Source organism: Falco punctatus (genome assembly GCF_963210335.1).
Source record: "Falco punctatus genome assembly, chromosome: 9".
In the NCBI taxonomy this organism is placed as follows: domain Eukaryota; kingdom Metazoa; phylum Chordata; class Aves; order Falconiformes; family Falconidae; genus Falco; species Falco punctatus.
Window position 1 is genome coordinate 12,234,286 of NC_137589.1, and position 24,967 is coordinate 12,259,252.

At 37.1% G+C, this 24,967-nt stretch overlaps 1 protein-coding gene across 4 annotated transcripts in view; it reads left to right on the plus strand.

Annotated features, from left to right (window-relative positions):
* NRG3 (neuregulin 3) overlaps nucleotides 1-24,967 on the plus strand; it is a 428,187-nt gene that overhangs the window by 390,529 nt on the left and 12,691 nt on the right. For all 4 annotated transcript variants that reach the window (XM_080402857.1, XM_080402854.1, XM_080402855.1 and 1 more), the window contains 4 exons: nucleotides 1,505-1,607; nucleotides 6,350-6,476; nucleotides 14,737-14,864; nucleotides 24,030-24,200. In XM_080402857.1, the coding sequence (XP_080258983.1) occupies nucleotides 1,505-1,607; nucleotides 6,350-6,476; nucleotides 14,737-14,864; nucleotides 24,030-24,200 (529 nt within the window). The remainder of the gene's footprint in view (nucleotides 1-1,504; nucleotides 1,608-6,349; nucleotides 6,477-14,736; nucleotides 14,865-24,029; nucleotides 24,201-24,967) is intronic.

The following is a 24,967-nucleotide window of genomic DNA, read 5'->3' on the forward strand; positions in this document are numbered from 1 at the left end:
ATATTTAAATACTTTTAGAGTTTCAAATGTAAATGAAAAGAAAAAAGTCCACAGCAGCTGGGGGCTTAGAAATGGCTTCTGAATCACTGTTGTGGTCTTTGAGTAAGCAAGTAAAGAATTAATTAAGAAATAAAGATTTGGTACATGTAAATTAATTTGAAATAGCTTATGAAAAAGGACTGTGGCTTTTACAAGAGGCAAATGACTAAAGGTTTCAAATGCTTTGTAACAGCACTGTGATGTTAATTCTTGAGAAATTTGTAATCGGTAGTGATTAAGATACTGTATATAGTCTTCAGTCATTGTAACACCAAGAGTATTTGACTGAAGTTCCAGTTGGGTGTAGGTTTTTTCAGTATTTGCCTAGATTCACCTTGATGTTGTCACACGATATTTTCTTCTTATAAACCCGAACATTATGAACCTGGAATTTGGTGTTACCATCACCTGCTTGACATGTGTCTGGTATTCATATTGATGGGTGGGTCAGCACTGAAGATCTCAAACCTAGAAAGGAAATGTAGGTTTGTCAGTGTACAGTGCTTGTACTGTGCTTTGATAACCCTACATATTGCTCTTCTACCTAAACTATATGAATGAAAATATTATTTAGTATGTTGCATGTTTGGACAAACCGATTTTTTAAAATTACAATTTGTTTATCATGTTAGCACTTTGAACTAGAGAAAGAGTTGAAATAATAAAAATAAAATATAACGCTCGAGGAGCTGTTGATAAATTGAGCATGTGAAACTCCAATTGCCTATCAGCTTCTGTCTGCTGTCATGAATGAGTGTTTTCTCTTGTTTTCTTAGCTCTTTTTTTTTTTACTTTCATTTTGTTCCTGTTTTAAAATTCATTAGAAGATTATGAGATTTATTAAGGAAATTTCTCTTAAAAAAAGTAGGCTCATGAAAACAGTATCTGGTGCATTGTAGCATAGTAGTCATTGGGTTCTATCCAAGTTGATTGAATTAATTTTTTACGGTGATGTTGTATATAAGCTTCAAGTACAGGGAATGACATGGGAGTAGGGCATTGTAATCACCGTTCAATCAAAGTAAAAACCTAGAATTTTTGGGTAGATAAAGAATTCTGAATCTTGTGGAACCTTGTGAGAGCTTTGATGGTTCTTGCCTTAAGCCAGAAAAACTCCATGGTTGTAGGGCTCTTTATCCTGTTGACAGTAGAATCTTTCTTAAAATAGCTGAAAAATAGCATGTAGGGCAGACAAGATACTCATCTACCCTGAATTTTATTATTATGTATCTCTCAGTGTGTATTAGAACCATTTTCTCAAACTTTCCTAGGAGGCCACAACTCTATGAACGTTATCTAGATTAGAGGTTCAGAGAAGCATCCATTCTGTTGAGGAACTGGCCAAGCCAGACCTCCAAATCTCTCCTATCTGTCCATCATTAGTGAAACCATGATGTGCTGTAATCCACTTTTCACAAGTATTGTTTTCTGATGCTTTCATAATTCTCAATTTTGCTGTTCACAGAGAGCGAAGAAGTGTACCAGCGCCAGGTGCTGTCTATTTCCTGTATCGTCTTTGGCATAGTCGTAGTGGGCATGCTTTGTGCAGCGTTCTACTTCAAAACAAAGTAAGAGCCTTCATCTAGTGTGTTTGTTATTTAGCTTCTGTCCTTTTTATGGCTTTACAATTCTTCAGTTTCTCACCTCCTTTTGAAGCTGTTTTTATCTCTGAATAGATAGAACAGTTCCCCAGCTACACTATCTAAGTAAAAAAAAAAAAAAGTAAACAAAAGTCATGTGTTCTTGTTTCTATCTTTTGTTATCAAGAAAGAAGAGATTGTGTCCTTTCCAGTTTGGTTTGTTTTTTTTTTTTAATAAAAATTTTGTCTTTTACTATCAGTGCGATAATCGCTTTCCTCTTTTGAAAATAAAGTTTAAACATATCATCTCCTTTTTGCATTTCATTTCATATCCCTGAATGTCCCTTTTGTTTCTGTAGGATGAGAATGAAAGTAAAGTTAGAAATGCAGAAAGAGACAAGTTCTCTGCAGATGTCTGTAACCTGTAGTTAGTAGTTGTAAACTGCTAATGTGGTTGCAAAATGAGTATCTGTATTGCACAAGCACATTGACCTATCTGAGTATGGTGGAATCATCTGTAGTAAACTATTTTCAACTCAAATACTTTGCACTTTATTCTCTATCTTCCTAGCCAAACATTATTTTATAATATTTACTGTTATGTGTGTAATTTGAGTTGCAAAAACCTCATAGCAATTACGTGACATGGTTGTCAGTGCCGCTGTATCTATAAATATGTTCTGTATGGTTGTCATCCTTCATTCCTGTTCCAGCTGGAGCTAATGAGAGAACACATATCTATATAAATAGTACCTGCATAAGGTTAGTCATGGTGACTGAGCATCAAATGTGGAGGTTTGCACTACTTAAGAGTTTGGATGCTTACCTGAATACCCCTTTTTAGAATTTATTTTAATGAGTAGGAAATCTGATGAGGACTACTTTTTATTTTAAAAAAAAAATCTATCAAAAAAAAGAAAAAGAATTTGGAAAAGTCACCAAGCCTCCCCACCCCCTTTTTTCATTCAAACTTCAGGGGAAGTTTGTGCATGATTTGAGTGAAGATTTTAGTTGGTTCGTGTTTCACCTTAACACTCCTACCTGTTATAATGTCTTGAGAGTTTTTGTTTAATCGTTCTTTGGACCTAGAATATGGCAGTGGTGCTAGGTGGGAGGATGCTGTGGCAGAACACTTCCTCTCTGCAGACTCCTTGGTTATAGTATAAATTGTGAGCAGAGACAGCCATTTTGCCACTGAGTTAGAAATGTCATTATGCATTTTGGATCTGCAGAAGAAAGAAAGAAAGAAAGAGAGATTAAGGTGTTCCTGTTCTTCCTGGAAAGGCTTGGAGTTTTTGCTCACAAAGACAGATGCAGAATAGGTAGAACGGGATTGTCAGTTGGAAGAATATGTAGTCAACAACCGAGCATGGTGTGAATAAAATGTCCCTCTGTTATTCACCTGTGCCTCTCTTGGTTTTGCACTGCTGTGGGGAGCGGTAGAGCTGGACTGGAACAGCCTTCAAAATACTGTGACTTTGATGAGGTGGTGGGGAGAGCTAGGTCTAAAAATAATGAGTAGAAATAATAGTTCAAAGATGAACTCACAGGGCAGTAGCGCTTCGCATCTCAGCAGGAGGTGGTGGTGTTCGATTTGGGTTTTCATCTGCATTATAAATACGCTAGTTAAGAATTACTGGGAAGAGTTGAAGTGTGCTTATGCCAGATTCTTGGAAGTGAAGTTTGAAGAGTAATGAGAAAATGAGCACCTCCTGTTCAGTCAAGAGGTCTTACCAGATATATGAAACACAGTAATGGTAAGGTACCAATCAATCCCTAACTCACTGGCTGTGGCTTATCTAGCAAACTGTCCAAAAAATATATTAGAGTGTCTAGACTGGCTTGCATAGAGGCTGCATAAAACAGTATCATAACTGTGATGTTGACCAGTGTCTTAAGGATGTAAAAACCAACAAATTTAGAGTGCCTCTGCCCTTATCTTATGTTAGCTTTTAAGCAACACATTTTCAGGAGCTTCTTCATCAGGCAGATGTGTCTTGGTCATGCTTAAGAGTTGTCAAAGAATTCCTCCTCCGTGGGTCATAATCCGTGGGTTTAATTTGGTGTATCATACTACTTACAGCTACAGGACCCCTGAATGGTGCACCTTTTATAAAATATATTTTCCATGAAGGCACTGACCCTGGCTTTCTTAGTCTGACAATACCTGCTGCTAGAAAGATCACTTCCCTATGTACCATTAAATTAAAAGTCCTGATTTAAAAATAAATTCAATCTGAGGAAGTTTAGAACTATAATTAAACACTGTGCCCTTTAAATTATTCCTTTTAGGGTAATCAAGAAAGTGCTGTAAGTGTCAGCAACAGAGGGAGCGTACAGTAATGGGCTGCTCTTTATAGCTTAGAATTTTATAAATGACTAGTGACTTTATTTCTTGCTGAAGTAACAATACTTTATTGCCAAATAGCTCTAAAGTAGAACACATAAGGCCCATTTGTTTTGAAAACAAAATTTATAAAATAAATATATTAGTCGGTAAGTAACTTTGTATTATTCATAATTTCTAGTTTTATAACTGTGCATCCTCTAGTTTGGCAAAATGAATATGCATAAACCTAATATTAATGTTAGGTTGCATGAACATAAAAGGAAATTAGTTATTAGATTGTTTCTCTCAGTAAATTGTCTTCAGGAATCTCAATTGTAATGTTAAGGATTGCAGCAGTGAAGCTGAATATTCCAGTTTACTTAGATGTGTTTATAGATGTAGAAACAGTTCTCTAAACACAAGTTTTCTAAATAAATCCAAATTAGCATTCCAAAATCTTTTAATTTTACAAATTAAATTATTCAATTTCACTGGTTTCAAAAATCAGTAGATATCAAAAAATGTTTTTAAAAAGATGTTTGAGTCAACCAATTTAATTTGTCACTATAGTCCTTCAAATTATATATCTATTCAGATTATTCTGATATTAACTTTACAAGTTGTTTTGGTTAAGGAACAAATTTGAAAGTTTAATAAGTTTTTGGACTTCAGAAATTATTTCCTCACCCACCCATATTCATAAATCTTGCTAGTTATGATCTGCTTAGCTATACACAAAATATGCCACTCATATTTGTAACATGCTTACAATGTAATTATTTTTTTTCCATTTGCCATGCTGTTTCAAAATAGGATGTTAATAGAAACATAAAAGATACATACAGGGTCCAAGATTTATTGTAGTTTATACCTGGATTCAGAAAACGTGCTATAACAAATACCTACTTCTGTGCAGGTGCTTATGGCCTGTTGAATGTAAGCAAATGCCGAAATTATGCAAGGCTGATTCAGAACTAAGAGACTTAAAGGCAGAGGGAATCTCATTTATTTTAATATATTTAAAACTATATTATTAAAATTGAATATCTAACTGTGACACTTTGCACTGTTTGCTTTCATGTTGAGAGAACTTGTCCTTTCTCACAGTCTCCCCCCTTAACCACTTAAGTAATTTTCTTCTGGTTTCCTACACTTTACTGCACTAGACACAAGCTCCACTAAAAGAAGTTAAAATTACTTGTATAGTACATTCAGTGTCAAATTCATTGGCCTGAGTCAGGTAAGATGCTGTCAGACTTGACGATGTCACAAGGCTTTCAGCATCAACATCACCAGAAATTTTTAAAAATGTTGCTGAAGCTTCTTTGCTAAAATTTCAAATTTCACTGTAGAAAGACTGTATGTCCTTTATTTCGTATCAACATTTCCTGAAATCACTTCCTCCTGAAACCAGGCTCCATGCCAATTGCTTTCCAAAAGCTGTGGTGGCATAACGAAGTGTCGCTGCTGCTGCTGGCGAGTCCTTGACCTTGCTGAATCGTTTCCAAGGCCTTTGTAGGTTTGCTGCTGGAGATGTATCTGCTGGGGAGAAAAAGGAAGGACAGGAAGGAAGAAAAGAATTAAAATAGTATTGTGGAGTTATTTCTCATGATAATTTAAAACTGATAGTCTCAGACAATGTAGCTTATCGAAAGAATGGACTCATATAAAAGACCTTAAATGTAGTTTTCTAAGAGTTTTTGCCCAGCTGAGATATCTGTTTGCAGAAGATAAAAGAAATATTTAAATGAAAATTTCCTGCCTCATATCCTCAGTCAGGTACAGAACTTTAAAACTCAGTTTGTCAATATAGTGTGGCAGAAACAGAAAGCCTTTATTAATACCGTAGTAATATCCTGAACATTGCAAGTGATTCATCTTGTGGTATTCCTTTCTCTGACATTGCAGATCATAGTATAATATGTCAAAAACGCAGCCTCAGATACCATTCTGATTTTTTTTTCCAGGTTTAAGCATGTAAGTAAAAGCTGGTCTATACAAGATACCGGCTTACAGGTCACATCTAATCAGCTAGCAGAAATCTTTGATTCTTCGACACTTCTTTTGTGTCAATGCTTTTTTAATACTCAGGCCTATTGCAAGCTATTGTTAAATATGTAATAGATGATCTTACGAAATTCTGCACTAAAACAACTGGCATGCTGTTACAGTAATCTGAGAATAGAAGATATTTTAAATAGAAGAGCTCTTTTTTCCTTTCTTCAGCCTTACTAGAAAATGACCACTGCACTGAAATTATTAGACGCTAGCAAATGAGCTCAGCTGGTTAATCTAATACAGTGAAGTTTTGAACAAAGAGAACCATGGCTATAAAAATATCATGGCTATAGTACAAGATCAAACTAGCTTTTTCTTACATGAATTTTATTTCTCTCTGCAGGAAGCAAACAAAGCAAATTCATGAACAGCTGAAAGAAACACAGAATAGGAAAACCTACAGCCTAAATGCTTCCAGCATGATGGCAAAGTCAGAGTGTATGGCACAAAGCCGAGTCCAGCTGCAAAATGTAAGTAATCCTGCCAGCCACAACACTTAATAGCCTGGCTGAGTTCCTGCTGCTGATGGCAGCACATCGCCATGTTGCTATTAGCATCTGAGCAATGGGAACAAGAATTCTCACCTCTTTCATAAAATGTTTTCTATCAGGTCTGTTAATAGAAAACACCAAGCAGGGATTATTTTTTTTTTTCTAAAGTTATTTCAATGGATGCTGGTACATTTTGTTCATGTAATATAGTTTGCTGAGCCCCCTAGCTCTGCATCCAGCAGTGGAAATTACTGTTATAGTTTCTGGCAATACTTTGGCGCATATGTGTGGTTTATAGGTGAGATGGGGGTCCTTGATCTTAACTGATTTCAAGTCTTCCAATAATTAATGAACCTGCATGAAAAAATGTAGAGATCTGTCTAAGTTAATTCAGAGTAAATTCAAAATCTAGAATTACATTTATACATGTAGACTAGTGCCCAAGGCAAGACTGTGCAGACGTCTCATTTTCCTGGGTTTTGAGTTAAAGGGGTTTTCTAATACCAGAAAGAGAATAGTTTGTTCAAACTAAATTTGAAAATTATTTAGTAATTTTCTGTGTATAGTTATATATAAGTTAATACAATCCCACAATTATGAAATGCATAAAGCTCATTTGATATAAGGAACTTGAAGAGGACTAATTTATTTAGCCCTGGGTGCAAGGTATTTTCCAATGCATGTCATTCTCTTCTCCCTGGTCACACACAATTAGTGCTGTCTTATTTGGAACAAAGTCTTTAGAACAACTGAGAAGGATCCTGGTAGCAATATAATAGGAAATCATAAAAGATGTCTTGAAGCCTTTCTAAATGCTACACTTTTTTTTTTTTTTTTTTTAAGTAACTTAACTTTGCTTAAAGGGCTGGCTACCTTATTTTCCAGATTCTGTCAAAATAATGGGAGTTTAGCACAAGAGAGCACTCTCATGCCCACTTAGCCTAAGATGACTGAACTTCTGGTTTACATGCAGTTAATGTAGAAATAAGTATAAGCCCTTTTAACCAATTCAGAGTAAGCAGAGCCTCCATGCTATGACAGAGGAGTTGTCAAAGAATTGCTTGTGTTCATGAGAAGTTTTGTTTTATAGGAGCACCACTGTGGTCATGATATGCTTTGTAGTTCAGGAAAAACGTGCTATTTCAAGAAGGAGGATAGCTTCACTAAACTGACATAATCACAGTTGTTTAGGGAACTTTGTGCAATTCTTTGTTTCATTTTCAGTTCATTCAGTCATATATTACTTCTAACCCTTAAAAATAAATGCTGTTGGGAGCGTTTTTGGCTTGTAATGATGGCAACAAAAGGTAGAGTTGTAAAGAACTTTTGCGATCTTTTCATTCTAACATGTAAAGTAGGTCTTGGTTAACACTAAGACTTATGTTCTTTGCCTTTTTCTCACTGTAGTTCAGTGCAATATTTTGTCATCCCATGATCACAATGAGCTATCTGATGTCTTCTGAGCAGCTGACAAACACATCAACAAGCTTTATTTAAGTCTTTTTCTTTTGCCATAACAGTAGCCATAATGGCTGAAGTAGCAGTTTGTAAATTCCAGATACTAAAAATTGAGAAACATTTTTATTATTTTTTTAATCCAGATTTGCTTTTCGGTTTTGAATGCTGTTCAGACCAGCATTATCAGTGCTGGTAATTAACACTGTTTTCTTGTGGCTGCTTGCAGGCAGCTGTTTTCTTCTTGCCACTAATGCATTTTCCCTTTGGGAGCAAAGATACTAAGGAAGAGAAACAGAATGACCTTGTGCAGGATGTAGCATAACAGCACAGGTTAGTAATGGTTTCTATTGTTAGCAAGATTTTAGTGCAGGAACGCATGTAGGCACTTCATGAAATATTTACAAATCTTGGTAGATTGGAGGGGAAAAAAAGGGCAAGGCTTATGGCAAGGCAGCAGAAAAGAGCTCTGAAATGGCATTTTGTAAGAATGGCTGAGTGGCTTCCCATCAGAGACCAGAGATCTGCCCCAGGTGTATCTACTGGGTGGGAAAGGGAGGGCCCAGGCAGTGGTGTGGGGAGGGGAACGCACCCACTGCTCGCTCCTGCGGCTCTGCTGCCGCCTTTCTGCCCGTCACTGCCTGCAGGTGACCTCTCTGTGGTTTCCATCTGCAGCTCCACCCACAGGGGTCTGTGGAGAAATCTTAGTTCTCTTCATTTCCAGGAGCCAATAAAAATGTAAATAAATCAAGGGGGTTATTTTCTGTAGGCTAGGCGTTCTGGTTTATGGAACACTGGAAGCTGTTCCTTTTCCCACTCCAAGTGCTCCTCTTGCATGGGAAAACTGTCGTGCTTATATGTCACCTTTCTCTCTTTCCCTAAAAGGTTGTCCTGTATTTTTCCTCTGCCTATTTTGAATGGACCTGGTGTTGCTTTCAGGTTGTTCACCTTCCTTTTTTCTTCTATAGAGAAGAATATGTTAGTGTAGACCTGAGAATAGTTGCATTGGGTTCCTTATTCTTGATGACTATTCGAATAATGTCCATTCCGAAAAAGCCATCACATTTTGACTCAGAGGTTGCTACATTTAGTAAAGGATGCATGGATCTTTCCAAATTGCTCTAGAACGAGGTTTTACTTATTTCCCAGGACCCAGGGTATAGCAGATAGTGTTTGAAGTGGTTTGTGGCTGTAAAGAGTTTGACCAATCTACTACTTCTTATCATTCCTTTTTTTTCCCTTTTTCCCTTGACTGGACATTAGGGAAAGAATTATTATTTATTACTTATTTTCAACACCCATTCTGAATATTTTTAAAATGAGAGAAGCCATGTGAATGTATCAAAATTGCTGTTAACAGAAAAACCACACATTCCATTTTTGAACCAAGTATTAAAATGAATTACAAGTTTGCATTTTACATTTTATTCTAGCCTAACTCACTTTAGTTGCAGCTGTTTGCCTTACTGCAGAAAGAAAAGGACACTGGACCTCAGTCCCCATGATATCCCACCTCTATGCTAATTAAAGCTTCTTTACATTAGTGTGTTCATAAGAACCATATACAAGGTTAAAAACTCTAAATATTTGCTTTTAAAACACTTTCCATTTGTATCAGAATTCTCCTGCTGCATCCTAGACTACGAGTTACTTTGCAACAATCCTTATTTCAAAAGACAGTGTTTAAGAAATGGATTTGAAGTGCTGGACATTCCCCCACGTTCATTAAACTTCCATATGGCAGGATTGCTCTTTCAGATGTGGATATTCAAATTAAGCAACAGGATATACAGGGGTAAAAAACAGAGCTGGCCAACTGAAAAATGTAGGGGTTTTAAAACTCCATTCATTTAAGAAGTTACTGGCTTTGGGGGTTTTGCCCTCTCTGGTCAGGAGGGTAAACATAAGCAAGAAAGAATGGCCACATCCCCGCACCTCCCTCAGCAAGACCTGAGGCTGAGGAAGAACACAAGGAGTTAGGCATCCAAGTTAAAACACGGATGCCTCCCTGTCATTTGCTATATTGCAGGGAATTAAGCTCTTTCTTTGCATTGACAATGTTTCGAAGTAACACATGCTTTTCCTTCCCACACTCAAATGCGTTACATCTCCTCCACTGCCTTCCTTTGCTCAGTTGTGATTCTGTAAATAAAAAAAAAAAAAAAAAAAAGCTTGGATTTTGTCAGGACAGCTATATTCTCTCCGAACTCCTGCTGCTCATAGCTGGTAATTGTGTTCACCTGTGCTGAGTCTATTTCTCTTGGTATTGATTCCACTATTTTGTTTGGGATACAGATTAGATGGAAAATACTGTATACTGTAAGCAGGATTCATAAATAACTGTTTGAACACAGCTCCTAGTATTTCTCCTGAACTTTCTTAAAGTCCACTGCTTTCTCCAAATATTCTGGCAGCAACACACTTAATTTCTTGCTAGGTTTTCTGGCATCTTGGATTTGGATACTAATGCACTGGTAATCCTGCTATAATTCTTCAGTCAGAAAGAGATAGATGTGCTAGTTTTTAATACAGGATCTTGAAGGTACACAGGAGATTCAGCTTTATTTCACCTAATGCATGAAACTTTGGACTTCCTAGTATTATGTTCCCCTTCCCAAAGAGATTATATTCTCCTTGAGAAGTATTTAATGAATGTGCTCCACAAGACTGCAGCAGTTTGATTCCTCATAGGCGAAAGGAAGTCAATTGTCATTCTCAGCTGCCCCTCTTAGAAAGTGCTCTGTGTCCCCTCCTACACCCTGTGCAAGGGGCAAGAGGATGTGCTGTGGCCCTCCAGTTTTTCCGTAATTCACCAGTATTCATGAATCTTAATTGTGCTCCTGATTACTAGCTCCTTTTGCCACGCTGACTTGAGGGTTTCTTTAAATTCTCATAACTTGACAAACATGTCATGCAACAGCAACAAAAAAAGAAACCTTGCCACTCCTTTAGTGATTCCATTAGTTGTCATTGTTGTTTAAAGTGGTCTTTTTCACCTTTGTGGATTTTAATACCTTCTCCCATCATACTAAGTGAATCTATTAATTCCCCACCACTTTCCCTTGGAGGTGGTTAATATGCTTTTCATGCTGTAGCATGTGGTTTCACTTTTCACTACACTTGTTTCTAATAGCTTGCAATCACCAGTTCCAGGTTTCTGCTGTTCTTATAATGAGGGGGAAAACTGCTTTTTTTGTATCTTGTTGCCTTTTGTTGATAGTAATAGGAAATAAATTCTTTTTAGTCACTGAGATAAAAATGTGATTGATATATGTTGAGCAATAGATACACCTAAATCTTTTAAAAGATTACTGTGTGGTTTTGCCTGAGTTACGATGTGATTTATCAGCCAAGATCAAGAGCAAATTTCCCATTTCTGCACCACATGACTACTTAGGAAGAGCTGCCAGGATAGACAAACTCAAATTTACTGGCTAGTCTAGAGCCACTGTAGACAACGAAACATAAGGAGAGTATGGGAACAGCTGAAAGGATGTTAAATATACCACCTGATGGGCTTTTGTGCAAGATCGACCCGTCCAGAAAAATCACTGGCTCTTTACCTCCTTGAGGCACTCACTCTGAATGTAATTTTAAAACTGACCCCTCTGCCTTCTTGGTCCTTTTTGAAATGGTATCCCTGCATCACCTCTCTTCCAGTGCTGCATGGTTTTCTGGACTTTTTTTATTACTATTTTAGGCAAGTCATGGAGGAGGAAGAGCTAAGAAAAGCTGGGAGCAGGGATGGGTGTGTTGTTTTGCATAATACTAGGACAACAGTGTCAAGCTATTCTGTCACACTTGAGTGGCATTTGTTATCCATCGATCCTACATTTTAGAATAAAGAATACAAGGCATGGAGCAGGGGAATTACATGCTCACAGTTGTATAGCAGGTCAGCAGCAGAGGCTGCTTTCTTGTCTCCTAGCCCAGGCTGCCTATGCAGATTTGCTTAGCTTTAACTAGCGGGGAGTGGAATTTTATTGTCAGGGAGTTGAGTAATTGTACATAACAGATGATTTTCTCCACGAAACCATGAAAAATTGAAGATTTGCAAAATGGTTTATTTTAAAATGCTATCATTATTCTTTAATTTATTTAGCCATATGCATCAGTGTTTCTCAGTAATTGCTCAAACAAGCACAAATAATTGGGCAAGAAGACAATAAACCATAAAAAAAAAAAAAAAAGCTTTCAGTGATGCTTTCAACCTGCTGGAACAGTCCTTTGAAAGTGTTTCACAGCTTATTCTCCAGCATGGCTGAGTATTCAGCAGCTTGCAATGGTCAGAGGCCTCCAAAGAGCTCAGCCCAGATGAGAATTGGGCTGTGGAAGCGGTGGGATGGGCTCTATTGGGATACAGATGGGGACTAATCCTGTACCATACTTCTGGGGGCACAAACTGATACTGCCATCAGCTCCTCACAGAAATCTGAAGATATTTTTCTCCAGAGAAGGTCTCAGAGAAAGGATGTGGCAATTATGGTTAAGCTAAAGGAGAATAAACCCAACCATGTTTAAACCTATTAAAATGTATGAAAAATGTGATACATCCAAACAAGTTCAATTACATTGTTCAAATTCTCTGTATATTCAGACCCTCAATTTAAATTGTGATTCATGTTGTCATTGTAATTAATGTTATGGCTGTTACGGTAACTGGTAAGTAGTTTATCTGAAAATGGCATAAAAAAGATGTTTGGTTAGGGGGCAAAAATCTCCTCTGCAGGCTGTGACTGGGTGGTTCTGAGTGTTGGACCTGCAGCGTAGTTTGCTGGTCAGCATCGGAGCAGCTTCTGGGGGTCCCGGTTTTCCTCAGCTGTGATGAGGAAAGCCCCTTTATACCATCACTGCAGCCCACATCCACTTTAACTATGGATGTAGCAAAAGATGCAGCTTATCTCTAATTACCCATTATGATTCAGTTCATACTCATGGTCTTCTAAGCCATTCAGACCATCAATTTAATATCATGAACAAACACCAAAAAAAAGGATAGAAATAGCTTCCTGGCACTAACAACCCATTCTTTACATAGCTCAAATTGATTTATTCAGGTCAGAAATAAAAGACAGTTTCATTTCTGTAGCTGGCAAGATAACTATTAAAGTTTAAAACCTTCACAGACATGAGTACCTTAAAAATTGTACTTCTGTCTGAATATTTTATCTGCAACGTTTACAAGTGACAACTAAGATCATAGTAACTGAAAGAAATAAGAGTGGAATATGTTTCTTCTTATTATTTCAGTTGTGTTTACTTCATGCATGCGGCAACATTTTGCATATTGTCACTCTCGTAGCTTTGCCTTCAGAAGCACGTAAGCAGTGATTTGAGCCGTGTTTGTGTGGGTATTTCACACAGCAGAAAGAGGGAGGAAAGCACTGGAGAAAAATTGGAAGGTCTGTTATTTTATCTATAGAAATCAGTCATAAGTCTGAGTAGATGGACCAAAATTGCCCATTTTTAAAAGAGAGTAATCTTGTATGACTTTCTTTTTTGATTTTGCTGAAGTCTGGGGAAATGTAGATAAGAATAAGTGAGAATCAGAAAATAATTCTGTATTTTTAAGGAGTTATTGGTCATTTGTTAGACAACAAAATAATTATGAAGAACTGTACTTTGAAAGAAATCTTCCTATCTTCTCCACAAATGTTTATCCTATTGCATCATAGCATGGCGGTTTTCACCGCTGTGATTTTTTAAAAGATCATTATTATTTTATTTTGCGTTTTCTGTTTAAAATATTTAATCACATTACAGCTTCCTCAATACTAGTTTATTGTAAAGATAACATGTATCTCTAGGTATCTAGTATTAAAGATACAAACTCAATACAGAAGGAAATGGATTAAAGAAAAATAGACCATTTATTTTTAGTGCAGGTCATTGTAATGCAATGTAAAAAAAATCTGCAAGGTGCAGTATTTTTCATACTTGAGTGGAAATGTGGGTTAAGCTCTCATTTATCTGACATATCACCCAGTAACCACTAACAACACTGATTCTATCTACTTCCAAGCCAAAATGCAGCTTTTTTTATATACTTTGAATTTCTGGCTCCATTCAGGATCAGAGACCATTTTTGTAGAATTTTCAGTTGAATCACAAAGCAAGAAGAAGGAATTCTGTTCTCATTCATGTCCGGTGTCTGCTCTACAGACCTTTGTGCCTCCCTGTGTGCCCAGAGCCTGCCCTACGCCTACAACTGTCACAACAAGAATTATGTTTACACTGTTCTTACTAGCACAGATACTCCCAGGTCAAAAGTTTCAGACTTACTCAGAAGGGATATCTTGCTCTACAGATAAGATTCGCATATTTTTCTTACCTGATGATATAAATGCCGTCTCAGTTTGGTTCTCATAGTCATGCATGCTGATGAAAGCAGAGTTTGACTGAGATCACCAAATGACCCAAGAAGGTGCTGACCGTCCTGTGATATGTGTTTTGTGATCTCTGTCTCTGCATGGACAGTCGCAAAAACAGGCTTTTAGTCAAAGGGATCAGTGTTCCCTATCATTATGGGCAGATCAGTCAGTAATTTTGCTACTAATGCGGATATCATCATTTTGATGTGGAGAAGGTAATGGGGGATAATGAGTAGCAGCACTTTCTGCTGTGTAAACAATAGTGAATGAACCTATTACCTGCAATGCCTAATTTTAATTTAAAAATGCATTAGAGTGCTCCTTACCCTGCTCCAGTATGAATTCTGATTGAATAGCATCATCAATGTACTTTGCCTTTTGTGTATTAATTAATTTTATTCTCTGTGCTACAGTATTCAAAAACAGATAGGCATCCTGGGCCTATTCTGCACAAAGTTATGGAGTCTAGTTTTTCAGGCCCTCAGTCTTTCCCAGAGGCCTTGTCTCCCGACAGAGGAACCCAGCCCATCAAGCAACATAGGTAAGCAAACAGCCGTCTGATGGGAGATTTGGCAGGCGGCCGAGGGATGTCGCTGAGCCGGTGATATGTGTGCAGGATTATTGCGCGCTGTGACTAGGGGAGATGCGGAATGGTATGCTACCAACACAGCCTCAGCCGACTCATTAAACAGATGTCCAAGCATTTTCTTAGCTGCAGACATAAAAGGCAATCAAAATGCTTGCCGACTTTATCTGTGTTTTGTAAAAATCCTAGAGGAAGCATTTAAAGATACCATCCAAGCTGTAGACACAAACCAGTGAATGAAACAACTGTAGTTTGAGAAACCATTAAAAACAAGACTTTCCTTATTGATGTTCATAAAGTTAATGACACATTTGCTGCAGAAAGATATGGCTGCGAACTTCCAGCCTTCCTCGCTGTTTCTTAAAAACAAGTAATACTTGAAATGAATAACGACTTATTTATGAACACATGGTGGCCTTTGAAAACCAGTATTTAAAAAGTTTGGATAGTTGTTTCCAAGAGGCAGAAAAGAGGAAAGTCACCCATCACTGGATGGCATTTGGATTAGAATTCTGTTTATAGCCCTTTTGGATGAAAAAGAATGCAGGTGCTTCATTATGGGACTAGAAACCAAGCTCGTATCTGGTATGAGCAATAGTGTTGGTGGAATGGCAGTGGTAACATCTGATCCAAAGCACAGAGAGAGGAAAACAAAAGGCTGAGAAAAATAGTTCAGAATTTTTTAGCTAGATGATCCGTAGGGGAAAACATTTATTAAAAAGGACATTAAAAAAAAAATACTAATAAAAATTCTGGGGTTGCATGAGGTTATGATCTAGCTTCTGTGGTATTTGGTGCATTTTCAGTGCAGTCCCCCAGTCAGCTACATGTTCCTTCTCTTTTAAATGAATTATTTGCTTAACCTAGCAAAGTGCAGCATATGAGCCAGTAGGGAATATTTGGGTCCTATCTACTTTTACCTTACTTAAGGCTGTAATTTGGCATGAAAAAAATGATGCCACTTGTCATGTCAGATCCATTTGTCAGGGCTTATTCCTTATTGCATAGAGATTTTCAAAATATGCTTAGTAATTTTACCGAACATAGATGAACTATGGAATTGTTGCCTACAATGCTTTCCACGGAAGTTCTGGGAGGAGTTTTATCTCCATTTAGTCAAAAGGTGAAGTTCAGAAAAAACACAGTGACATTCCCTTACCTTTAATAACATGATTGCAATATCCAAATTTAAAATGTTTTAGGTGCTGTACCATGACATTACCTTAGCTTAAAATTGTGGAAATAAATCAAAGACTGAAAATATTCTTTCTGGTTATGAACGTCACTTAAAATAAAAGCTGAATAACTCTCTAGACTTGCTGTTTTCCATAGGGAAATTACAGAATAAACTACACTGAATTTACAGTTAACTAATGCAGAATCACAGATTGCTCATTTTAACACCTTTGCACACAAAATCTCTTTTCGGGGGGGGGGGGGGGGGGGGAACACACCCCCCCAAAAAAAAAAACGGCAAAAAAAGCAAACAAAAAACCCCCCCACCAAAACAAAAACCTCAAAAACAAAACAACCCAACAGTCATCTTATTTGCAGATGTCAACCACTGGACTATCTCAAGAGTCTTCAGGACTGTTTTAAGATGTGCAATGACTAGCTTAATTTATAAAGAATTATTGCATAGTTAAGATTTATTATAAAAGGCCCCTGCTTTATAAAACATGCAACAAACTTGAACATTTAAGACTTATAAGGCTGTCTTTAATGCATGCACCCTGTGACAGCTTCCTAATTTAATTTCTAAATAGTGTTTGATGTGGCCAAATGAGGAAACCTTTTTTTACTGGGACACATTTTGTCATAAACATCCCTTCATTCCATTCCAAACCTGAAAGAAGCCTGGAAAAATTACAGCAGCTTTGCAGGTTCTCTGTTTATGTTGTTTTAAAACTATATTATTGTTTTATTTCTGCTTCCTGCAGAAATATTTTGTTCCACATTCAGACCTATTTTCTCTGCTGGTGTTTTCAAGGGCACTAATGATGGGTGATCATTTCTTAAAATCAGGAGCTGTCTGTTTCCAGTTCCTAAAACAAATACAATTTTGGCCTGGCAGTAAAACTATCAAGGTGGGGAGTCATTTGTTGTTGCTGAAATTCAACTGACAGAGATCACCTAGTTATTTCAAGCAGATTACTAGATAATACAAATTTTATGTCTCTACCAGCCTCAGCTGCACGCAAAGAATGACTGCAGAGATTGAATTGAAAATTAGAGTCTAATCTGAATCTCACTCTTAAAACATTTCACCTGTATTATGCACTGTTATTATGGTAGAAGAAATTTACATCATCTGCTTGCATATGTAAAACAACTCCTAGTGTGGTCAGAACTGGAAAATAACAAATGTGTTTAATCAGTAAACTTCCTGTGAAGTATACAATGCGCTCAGAAATTCATCTCAGATTATCTGTTGATTTTAGTAAGAGACCCCATACTATTTTAATTTCTAACAGAGAGAGAAACAAATTAGAGGTTTTTTTAATTATGGGATTGAGTTGTGATCCCTTTGAATAGCAGTTTTCTTGGTAATTAGTCATTCTGACTTTCATTCATTGATTCAGTCATCATTGATTTTAGAGGGATTCATTTCACAGAATGCCATGATGAAAGCCAAATGCAGAAGCTTTCAGCCTAGAGCAGTTGTATTGTCTTACAAAAATGCCACCATAGGATAAACTTACTCTAAAATCTGAAATAATTTGCCTTTGCATTTTTAATGAACTTCTAACACCATGAAAACCACAGTAAAAACAATTTTTCGATTTAGTAACCGTTTTTTTCTTTATGCTCCCAATATAATTGATTCAGTTGAAATTAAAAGAAAGAATAAATTAAAGTTATTCTGTTAGTAAGGCTATTAAATTTCAAATAACAAGTATTGATAAACTAAAGCAACTAAGAATTTAAGGGCAGAGGAAGCCAGAAAGGGTGAAAGTATGAGCAATCTGCTATTTTCGCCAGGAAAGGACATAGATTTCTGGAGAATTGTACTGAAGAGAATGCCTAAAAGGAATGGGATGTAGGGAAAGAAACAAACTATATCACAGAGGGCAAGAAGTCGTGCTTGAAGTGAACATTTCCAGGAATCATTGAGAGTTAAGAATTACTGGTAATGTTGAAAGCAATCAATTGTTCTTGCTGTATAAAGAAAAGGGCTGCTATGCAGGAAGAAGCATACCTGATGGTGGGATAGAGATAACAGATGAAGCAGTTAGGGCAATCCTGAATGAATATATTTCATTTTTCAGTTGGGCTGCTTGTTTGAGGATGAAGGTAGAATGGGAATAGAATCAAATGTATGAAAAAAAGATGTTACTGCAGTCAAGGTGGAAGTAAAATCCAGAAATCAAAGCCCTCAAGTCAAGATGGTCTGATTAATCTTAATCAAAGAAGTCTGGAAGGAGAAATGGCTCTTGAAAATTCAAGTCTGGTAGCAAAATCTATCAGAATGGGAGCTGTGCTCTGTGACGATGGAATAGCAACTGTCTAATATTTAGGAAGAGGAAAACGTATTGAAGGAACTGAAAACCTATTATGTATTATGTTGGATTAGACTAGTCAAGTCTTTAGGACAGATTCTTTGGGTAGATAAAAAAAGGCTAAAAATTATCATGAGGTTTACCAGAGCAGCTCTTGCAACATTAACTGATGACTTTTTTTTTTTTTTTTTTTTTTTTTGCATTTGATGTAGGTGAGCTAGATCTTTACACAGCCTCAGTCCACATTTGTTGTCATGTGTGTATAATGCCTATAATAGAAGAAAGTAAGCAGGAAAACTATGATGCAGATACACAGAGATGGTTAAAAAGGAGATAGTAAGGAGTTGTGCTGAGAGGGTAAGCACTGGGATGAAAATATTCACCAGTGGAGCACTAATGAAGCTCTCAAATTAGTCAATATTGGGGACAAATTTTGTTTAATGCTTTTGCGCATGGCTTTGGTGCAAAGAAGTTGGAACATACTGAAAAGTGTTAAAAGACAGTACAGATAAGGATCTATATATAAAGAATTAATTTAATCACTTTAAAGAGTGGCATAATAGAGGTGGATTGAAGTTCAGCTGTACTAAATACAAGGTCAGGCATTTGGGAACTAATAAAATTTAAGGAAAAAAATGAGAGAGAAAAGTTTCAGTGTATGTTACTTGGTCAAAGGATAAGCAAGTCACAAAGTGATGCATCTGTGGAAGTTATATGGGATGAGAGGAATTATTAATCAAGACGTCCATCAGAAAGTCAGAAACATTGAAAGCACTTCAGACACTGTTGGCACTTCATTTGAATATACCATGAGAATACCACCACTATCATCTCACCTGGTTAAAGTGACCTCCTGATTACTACGAACTCAAATTGCATTCACGAGCTAGTGTGAGGAATGAATGACCTGTGTTCCACAGAAAGCATTAGTCCGTCTCATTTCAGTCTTCAGAACACTGAAAAGAGTATATGACTGCTGCTTATAAATACATCAGAGAAAGCATAACGAGAAGTAAATGAAGGACTATGGTGACATATATGACAAATAGGTGCACACTCATCATAAATCAATTCAAGTTGAAAAGAATCCTCAATGCATTCAATATAGAACAACTTTCTGGTCTGGAGTAGTAGCCTGGATATCATTATAGCTTTAGGATGGAGGTGAGTATAATGATGAAGTTATGGCAGATAATTAAACTCTGTGCCACTGAGGTACCTTCACACGCTCCGTTCCCTTTACCTGTTGTATGTATCTTCTGGTGGAACCAGGGTGGTGATCAGATGATATACGTAGTGTTGAAGGATTTATGTAGAGTTGCAAAGCCCTCAGTCAGCTCCAGCACATGCTTTTGCCGAATACAAGAATACATAAAGGAAGCAACAATACTCCCATTTCAGAAATCCAGAGTAGATTACTAGATATAGGCTGGCTGCTGGAAAGCTTCTTCTACACATGCAAAGGGAGAAGAGGTTTTTCCGAACAACAGGCTGCAGTCCCACTCCATCACCTGGGCTGCGAACCAGACCAGCTGTAATGGTTCATAAACACAAGCTAGGAAACAGAAGTCATCGTCCCATTGTAGATGAGTTGTTTTCCTAGACAGTAATCATACACCGAGACAGTACACGATTACTTTGCAGAGACAAGGGAAAGAGTGATGTTTAAATGCTTGGGATACAGGACACTACAGAGAAAAAAGGGGTAAAAACTATTATGTTCAGTTCTCACGTGCCACAGCTTTTTTTGACATAATAATCTCCTTGTAATCTCTGTGATAATTTAATCACATACAGCTTTGTTGAAGTCTCAAATGTTAACTTTCTGCCTTTGGGGAGGTGTCTATGATATAGGTCGTGCTTATGGTGTGTCATTCTTCTAAACAGTCTGACAAAAGAGCTTCATGATACAACGTTATTGTATAGTATTTATTGAGAGATACTTATGTTCTCAGGTATAACAGATCCTTTTTATTAAAATTGCAAATTGGTTGAAAGTCTGAATAGTTGATCTGTACAAATGTTAACAGTGGATTGTCTAACTTAGCCTAAAAATGTGACTCCCAGGGAATATCAGAACACACTGTCTACCTGACACCTAGCTCTGTCAGTGGGTATCTAGGTGCTGTTTCTGTTTTGCAAAGACTAAATCCATCATTTCAACACTAATGCTTGCATCTCATGATCAGTAGATAGTATAGTATGTAATATAATGTACCTCTCTGTATAGTTTTTGCAGGTACAGAGCCAGAGTATTTAAAATCAATTTTAGAACTTTCCTTCCTCCCTCAACTTTGCATCTTTCTTTTCATGAATTATGATCATGAAAGAGGAGGAGAGAAGTAAAATAGATACACAACCATGATCATCAAGACTATTTCTGTAGCTCAATTGTGCTTATTAAACAAGGGAAGGATTGGGATCCCATCTAAAGTTTTAACACTTTAATTTTCATCCTCTTGATAATGCTTTTCATGTTCTGTTGACAAAGTTACTTCTGAATATGTTGATAATGTGATGTATACTCAATTTTGTTTAGTAACTAACTAAAAAGCAGTGCAGGAGGATTCCCAGAGTTCCAGTAAATGTGCTGCAAGTCTCTCTTCATGAACACAGTTAACTGCACTTGGGAGTTGTGTACGTGCCTTGAGTAAAGAATACCCCACCTGCTGAAACAGACTTGGTTTGTACTCGCTTGCTCAACCTAAATAAAATTTTCACACAGAACAATTTGCAACAATGAATCCCAGATTCTTAATTAACTTTTGAGATGGTTGAACTACTTCTTTCAAACCATTAATTCATCAGAACTGTGTTTCTCCCTATTTTTTTTTTTTTTAATTTTTAATTATTTGTTAACCAGTTTAAGCATATTCTGATTTTTGTTTTTCTGGAGTAATTGATCATTAGATTTTAAAGACATTTCTGCTACAGCTTTCCTTATGCGTCAGTTTTATTCAGCAGCTCAGTTATGTGAGCTGGTTCCTTTTATCCAGTTAGATTCGAGTACAGGGAAGAAGAAACCATAACAGTGGCTAAAGGAGGATAAATTCCCAGAAGAAATCCACCAAAAGGCATTGTGTGTCTCAGAGAGAGAGGGACACTTCATGTGAGCAATAGAACAGAAGCCTGAGGGGGACTCTAGTAACGTTTTCGGAGGAAGAGTATGCTGATGTTCACAGCAGTTTTGTGAAAAAGGAAAAACATTGTTATGCTGGAGTTACTTTTTCACAGAAGTTTTAACAAAAATGGTTACTATCTTGGCCTTGGTGCTTCAACAAATGAGTGTTGTCCTGCATCTTGCAGCTGCACTGCCTGTAAATATTTCCCTGCTCTTCTGAGTGAATTTGTCTCATCCCTGACCACAGATTATTTTTGTCCATTTTCCCCTCCCTTTTGTCTGTCAGAAATGTTGAAAGCGTAAGAAGCTCACGCTAGCCACAAAGCGATTGCTTAAGCTCTGAGGGTGCTGGAGCTGCTGTGATTGCAGGACGACACTGGCACGGGCCAGATGCCTTCAGTGTGACCAGCCCACGCTGTTAGCAGCCCGTAGTGCCTAGTGTTTGGTGCAGCAATGAGAGTTGCAGTGCAGGTTGGAGGAAGTCCAAACAGGTCATTTCTATGCATCTTCATGGAGGTTCATACCAGTTATCTCCAGTATACCTGTATGTGTTGAAATTATGTCTATTACAAATGCAGAGCTTTTGTGAATTTGCATGCACACATTATTAGATGGGAGACCACGTGCTCTTATCCAACAAGGGAGGTGCACAAGGGCATCGATCCAGCCACAATTAAACAGTGCCTTTCTAGTTTTGAATTTTTATCAGTCTAAAGTCTGTTAAGTTAATCAGTTTGTTGACTTTTGTAGTACATTGATGAATATACTGTGATCAATAAAACCCCCTGACGTTCATTATCTGTCACAAATTATTAATTCAACTGCATCTTTGAAAATCACCTGCTTTAATAACCTCAGAATCACCCAAGCAGAAATTGTCAATTTTTTTTTGTGACGTGGTAAGGTTATTTTACAGAATATGAACTGTAACTCAAAACATGAACTCAGCCTTCAGAACTGAAAGGCCAGTACTTCAGGTTTTTAAAAAAGGTTTTTCACAACCTCCTTTAATAGCTAAAGAAAAATCTATTTAAGGAAGCATCAAAAATCCTTGAGGGAGTGCTATTGCTATGGGTTATTGATCTTTTCAATTAAAAAGCACCAGGAAAGTAAAAGTGTGGAAAAGAACAGAGTGAAGACTGTGATGGAACACTGCTAAGCGGAGCAGTAGGATAGAGACTGTTGAATTTATTTGTGTTTAGACTTTGTGGTTGAAAAGGTTGGTTTTAATGGAAATGTACACTCCAAGAGAATTTGTCCAAGATACTTGGTCCAAGTAAGAATTGCTTTGGGAGTAGATGTGGCCCTAACTATAAATAAAGTTCCCACTAGGTGTAAAATGCAGATTGCTTTTAAGTCATGTTATAATAGGAAAAAAGAAGTAAATTTATCAAAAGTCTTTTGCAACAGCTGAATTGTATCAGAAGTTGAAATTATTCACGTAACCAAAAATAATGACTCTCAAAAAGCATCCACAAAACCTATATTAAACTGTCATTAAGGTTGTAACAGAGTATTAGGTAATATGTCTGCATTTCTGAGAGCCAGGAGGTGTCAAGAGAAATAGGAGTAGCTGGAAAATGAACAGCCAGTCACACTGTGCAATACAGTGACCTGGTAACAGCAGAAGTAGGTTATATCTTGCCTTAATTCTGTGTTCCTTTATTTTTGCATTAGCAGCAGCTGAATTTATGGTTAATATACCAAAGCTATGGATCCTAGATACCTTTTAATTCCTGCAGGTAATGGAAAAAATCCATTCTCCTTCCAAAACACTACAAAAAATGTTTACAAAAGCCATTTTCTAAAATAAGTAGAAAACTATTACTTGTTTTTATCATATTCCACTTTGTGTTATATTACATAAAGAAACAACACGGTATTTATCCATGCATATAAACCAGAAAGCAATCTGTATATAAAACAAGAATAAAACAATATAGAAAAGACATTTTTTTTGACGTGGAGAAAACATGTCGCAGATGGTTTCTTCAAGCTGCAGTTCTTAAGCCTCACTTACATTCCTCACTTATATTTTTTTCCTGATTTAATGTTGTTGCATCAGGAAGCAGCACCTAGCGAGCTGATAGATGATATAATGGGCTGTCGATTTAAGACATGATTGTGAGCTGAGCTGTAGGTACGCTGGAGCTGTGCTGTTTGCCTCTACTATCTGAGGAGTCAACTCTATATAGCAGGATTATGGTATGCAGCATGGAAAAAAAGAAGCATCCTTCACCCAGTACAAGGAAACGTTTAACATGCCATGCAATTATTTTCATTCCTAGAAGAAAGACAATGTATTAAATATGGCATAAACAACAGCTAACTGTGGATTTTAGTATTATATTTCCACAGAGAATTTCTATTGATGTCATAGACCGCCACAGCAAAGTTTATAAAAAGTAATCCGTGTGCTACTAAACCTGAATCTTTACTTTGCAGAAGTTAACACTTTTGCTGTGATAATTTTTACTGTACTCTTGGTGTTGTTCCTAGAAGTCTCTCTTCATGCTGCAGCCCAGGACAAAAAAGTGGGATGCTACATAGAAATGCCTTTCGGAGGACTCCTCCCTTACCTCGGGGTAGGTTCAATGGAATTACAGGACCAGCATATCAACAGCTAGAAGAGTCAAGGATCACAGACCAGGACACAGTACCTTGTCACGGGTAAGTAACAACGCAACTAAGTGAGCCGGTTTATGAGTAGCTACTGCTACGTGGCTGATGTGCTTTGCCATTACAGTCCTTCCAACTTTGTTGTAGTGTACTGTACAGCCAGGGTTTATAGTACTGAAAGCAGAAGAATGTTTTCAGCACTCTTGGAAGGTAATATGTTTTTATTTGGCTGGCTGCTTATTTTAAGCCTTTCAAAGCCTGTAGCAGGAGTGATTAGAACAAACTGTGAGTGATTGCCAATGTTACCCTTTTTAACTGATGCTTTTTCTAGTGGTGTCAATGATGCTATAGTAACTTATGCATGGCATTTTTTTCTTCCATCGGTACTCAGCAAATAAAATAATTCAGAAGTCCAACTTTTACAGTTTTTTAAATAAATTAATGTATGTTGCGCAGTGTGTTTGCTGTAGACTGAAGACGAATCACTTCATGCGTGTTTGTCTTTGAAAATGCACAAAGGATCCAGTATTTTTCCTTTGTTTAATTCAGCTTATTAGAATATTGAGTGTGAGCTCCAGCTGTACGTAAGGTCTGAATTTCAGAAGTGCTCCTGAGCACCTACAGCTGCCTTTGAAGTCTTGCAATTGCTGAGGTATTTTGCATAATATTTACGTATCCCTATGGATTTCCAAAGCCTTTCCAGAATCACTACGAACATATCTAAAACTAGAAGTGATATCTGGAATGGAATAAAACACCAGTTTCATTTGGGCACATGTAAGTCACAGCTAAGTGCAGCAGAGCAAGCAGTCACGCTG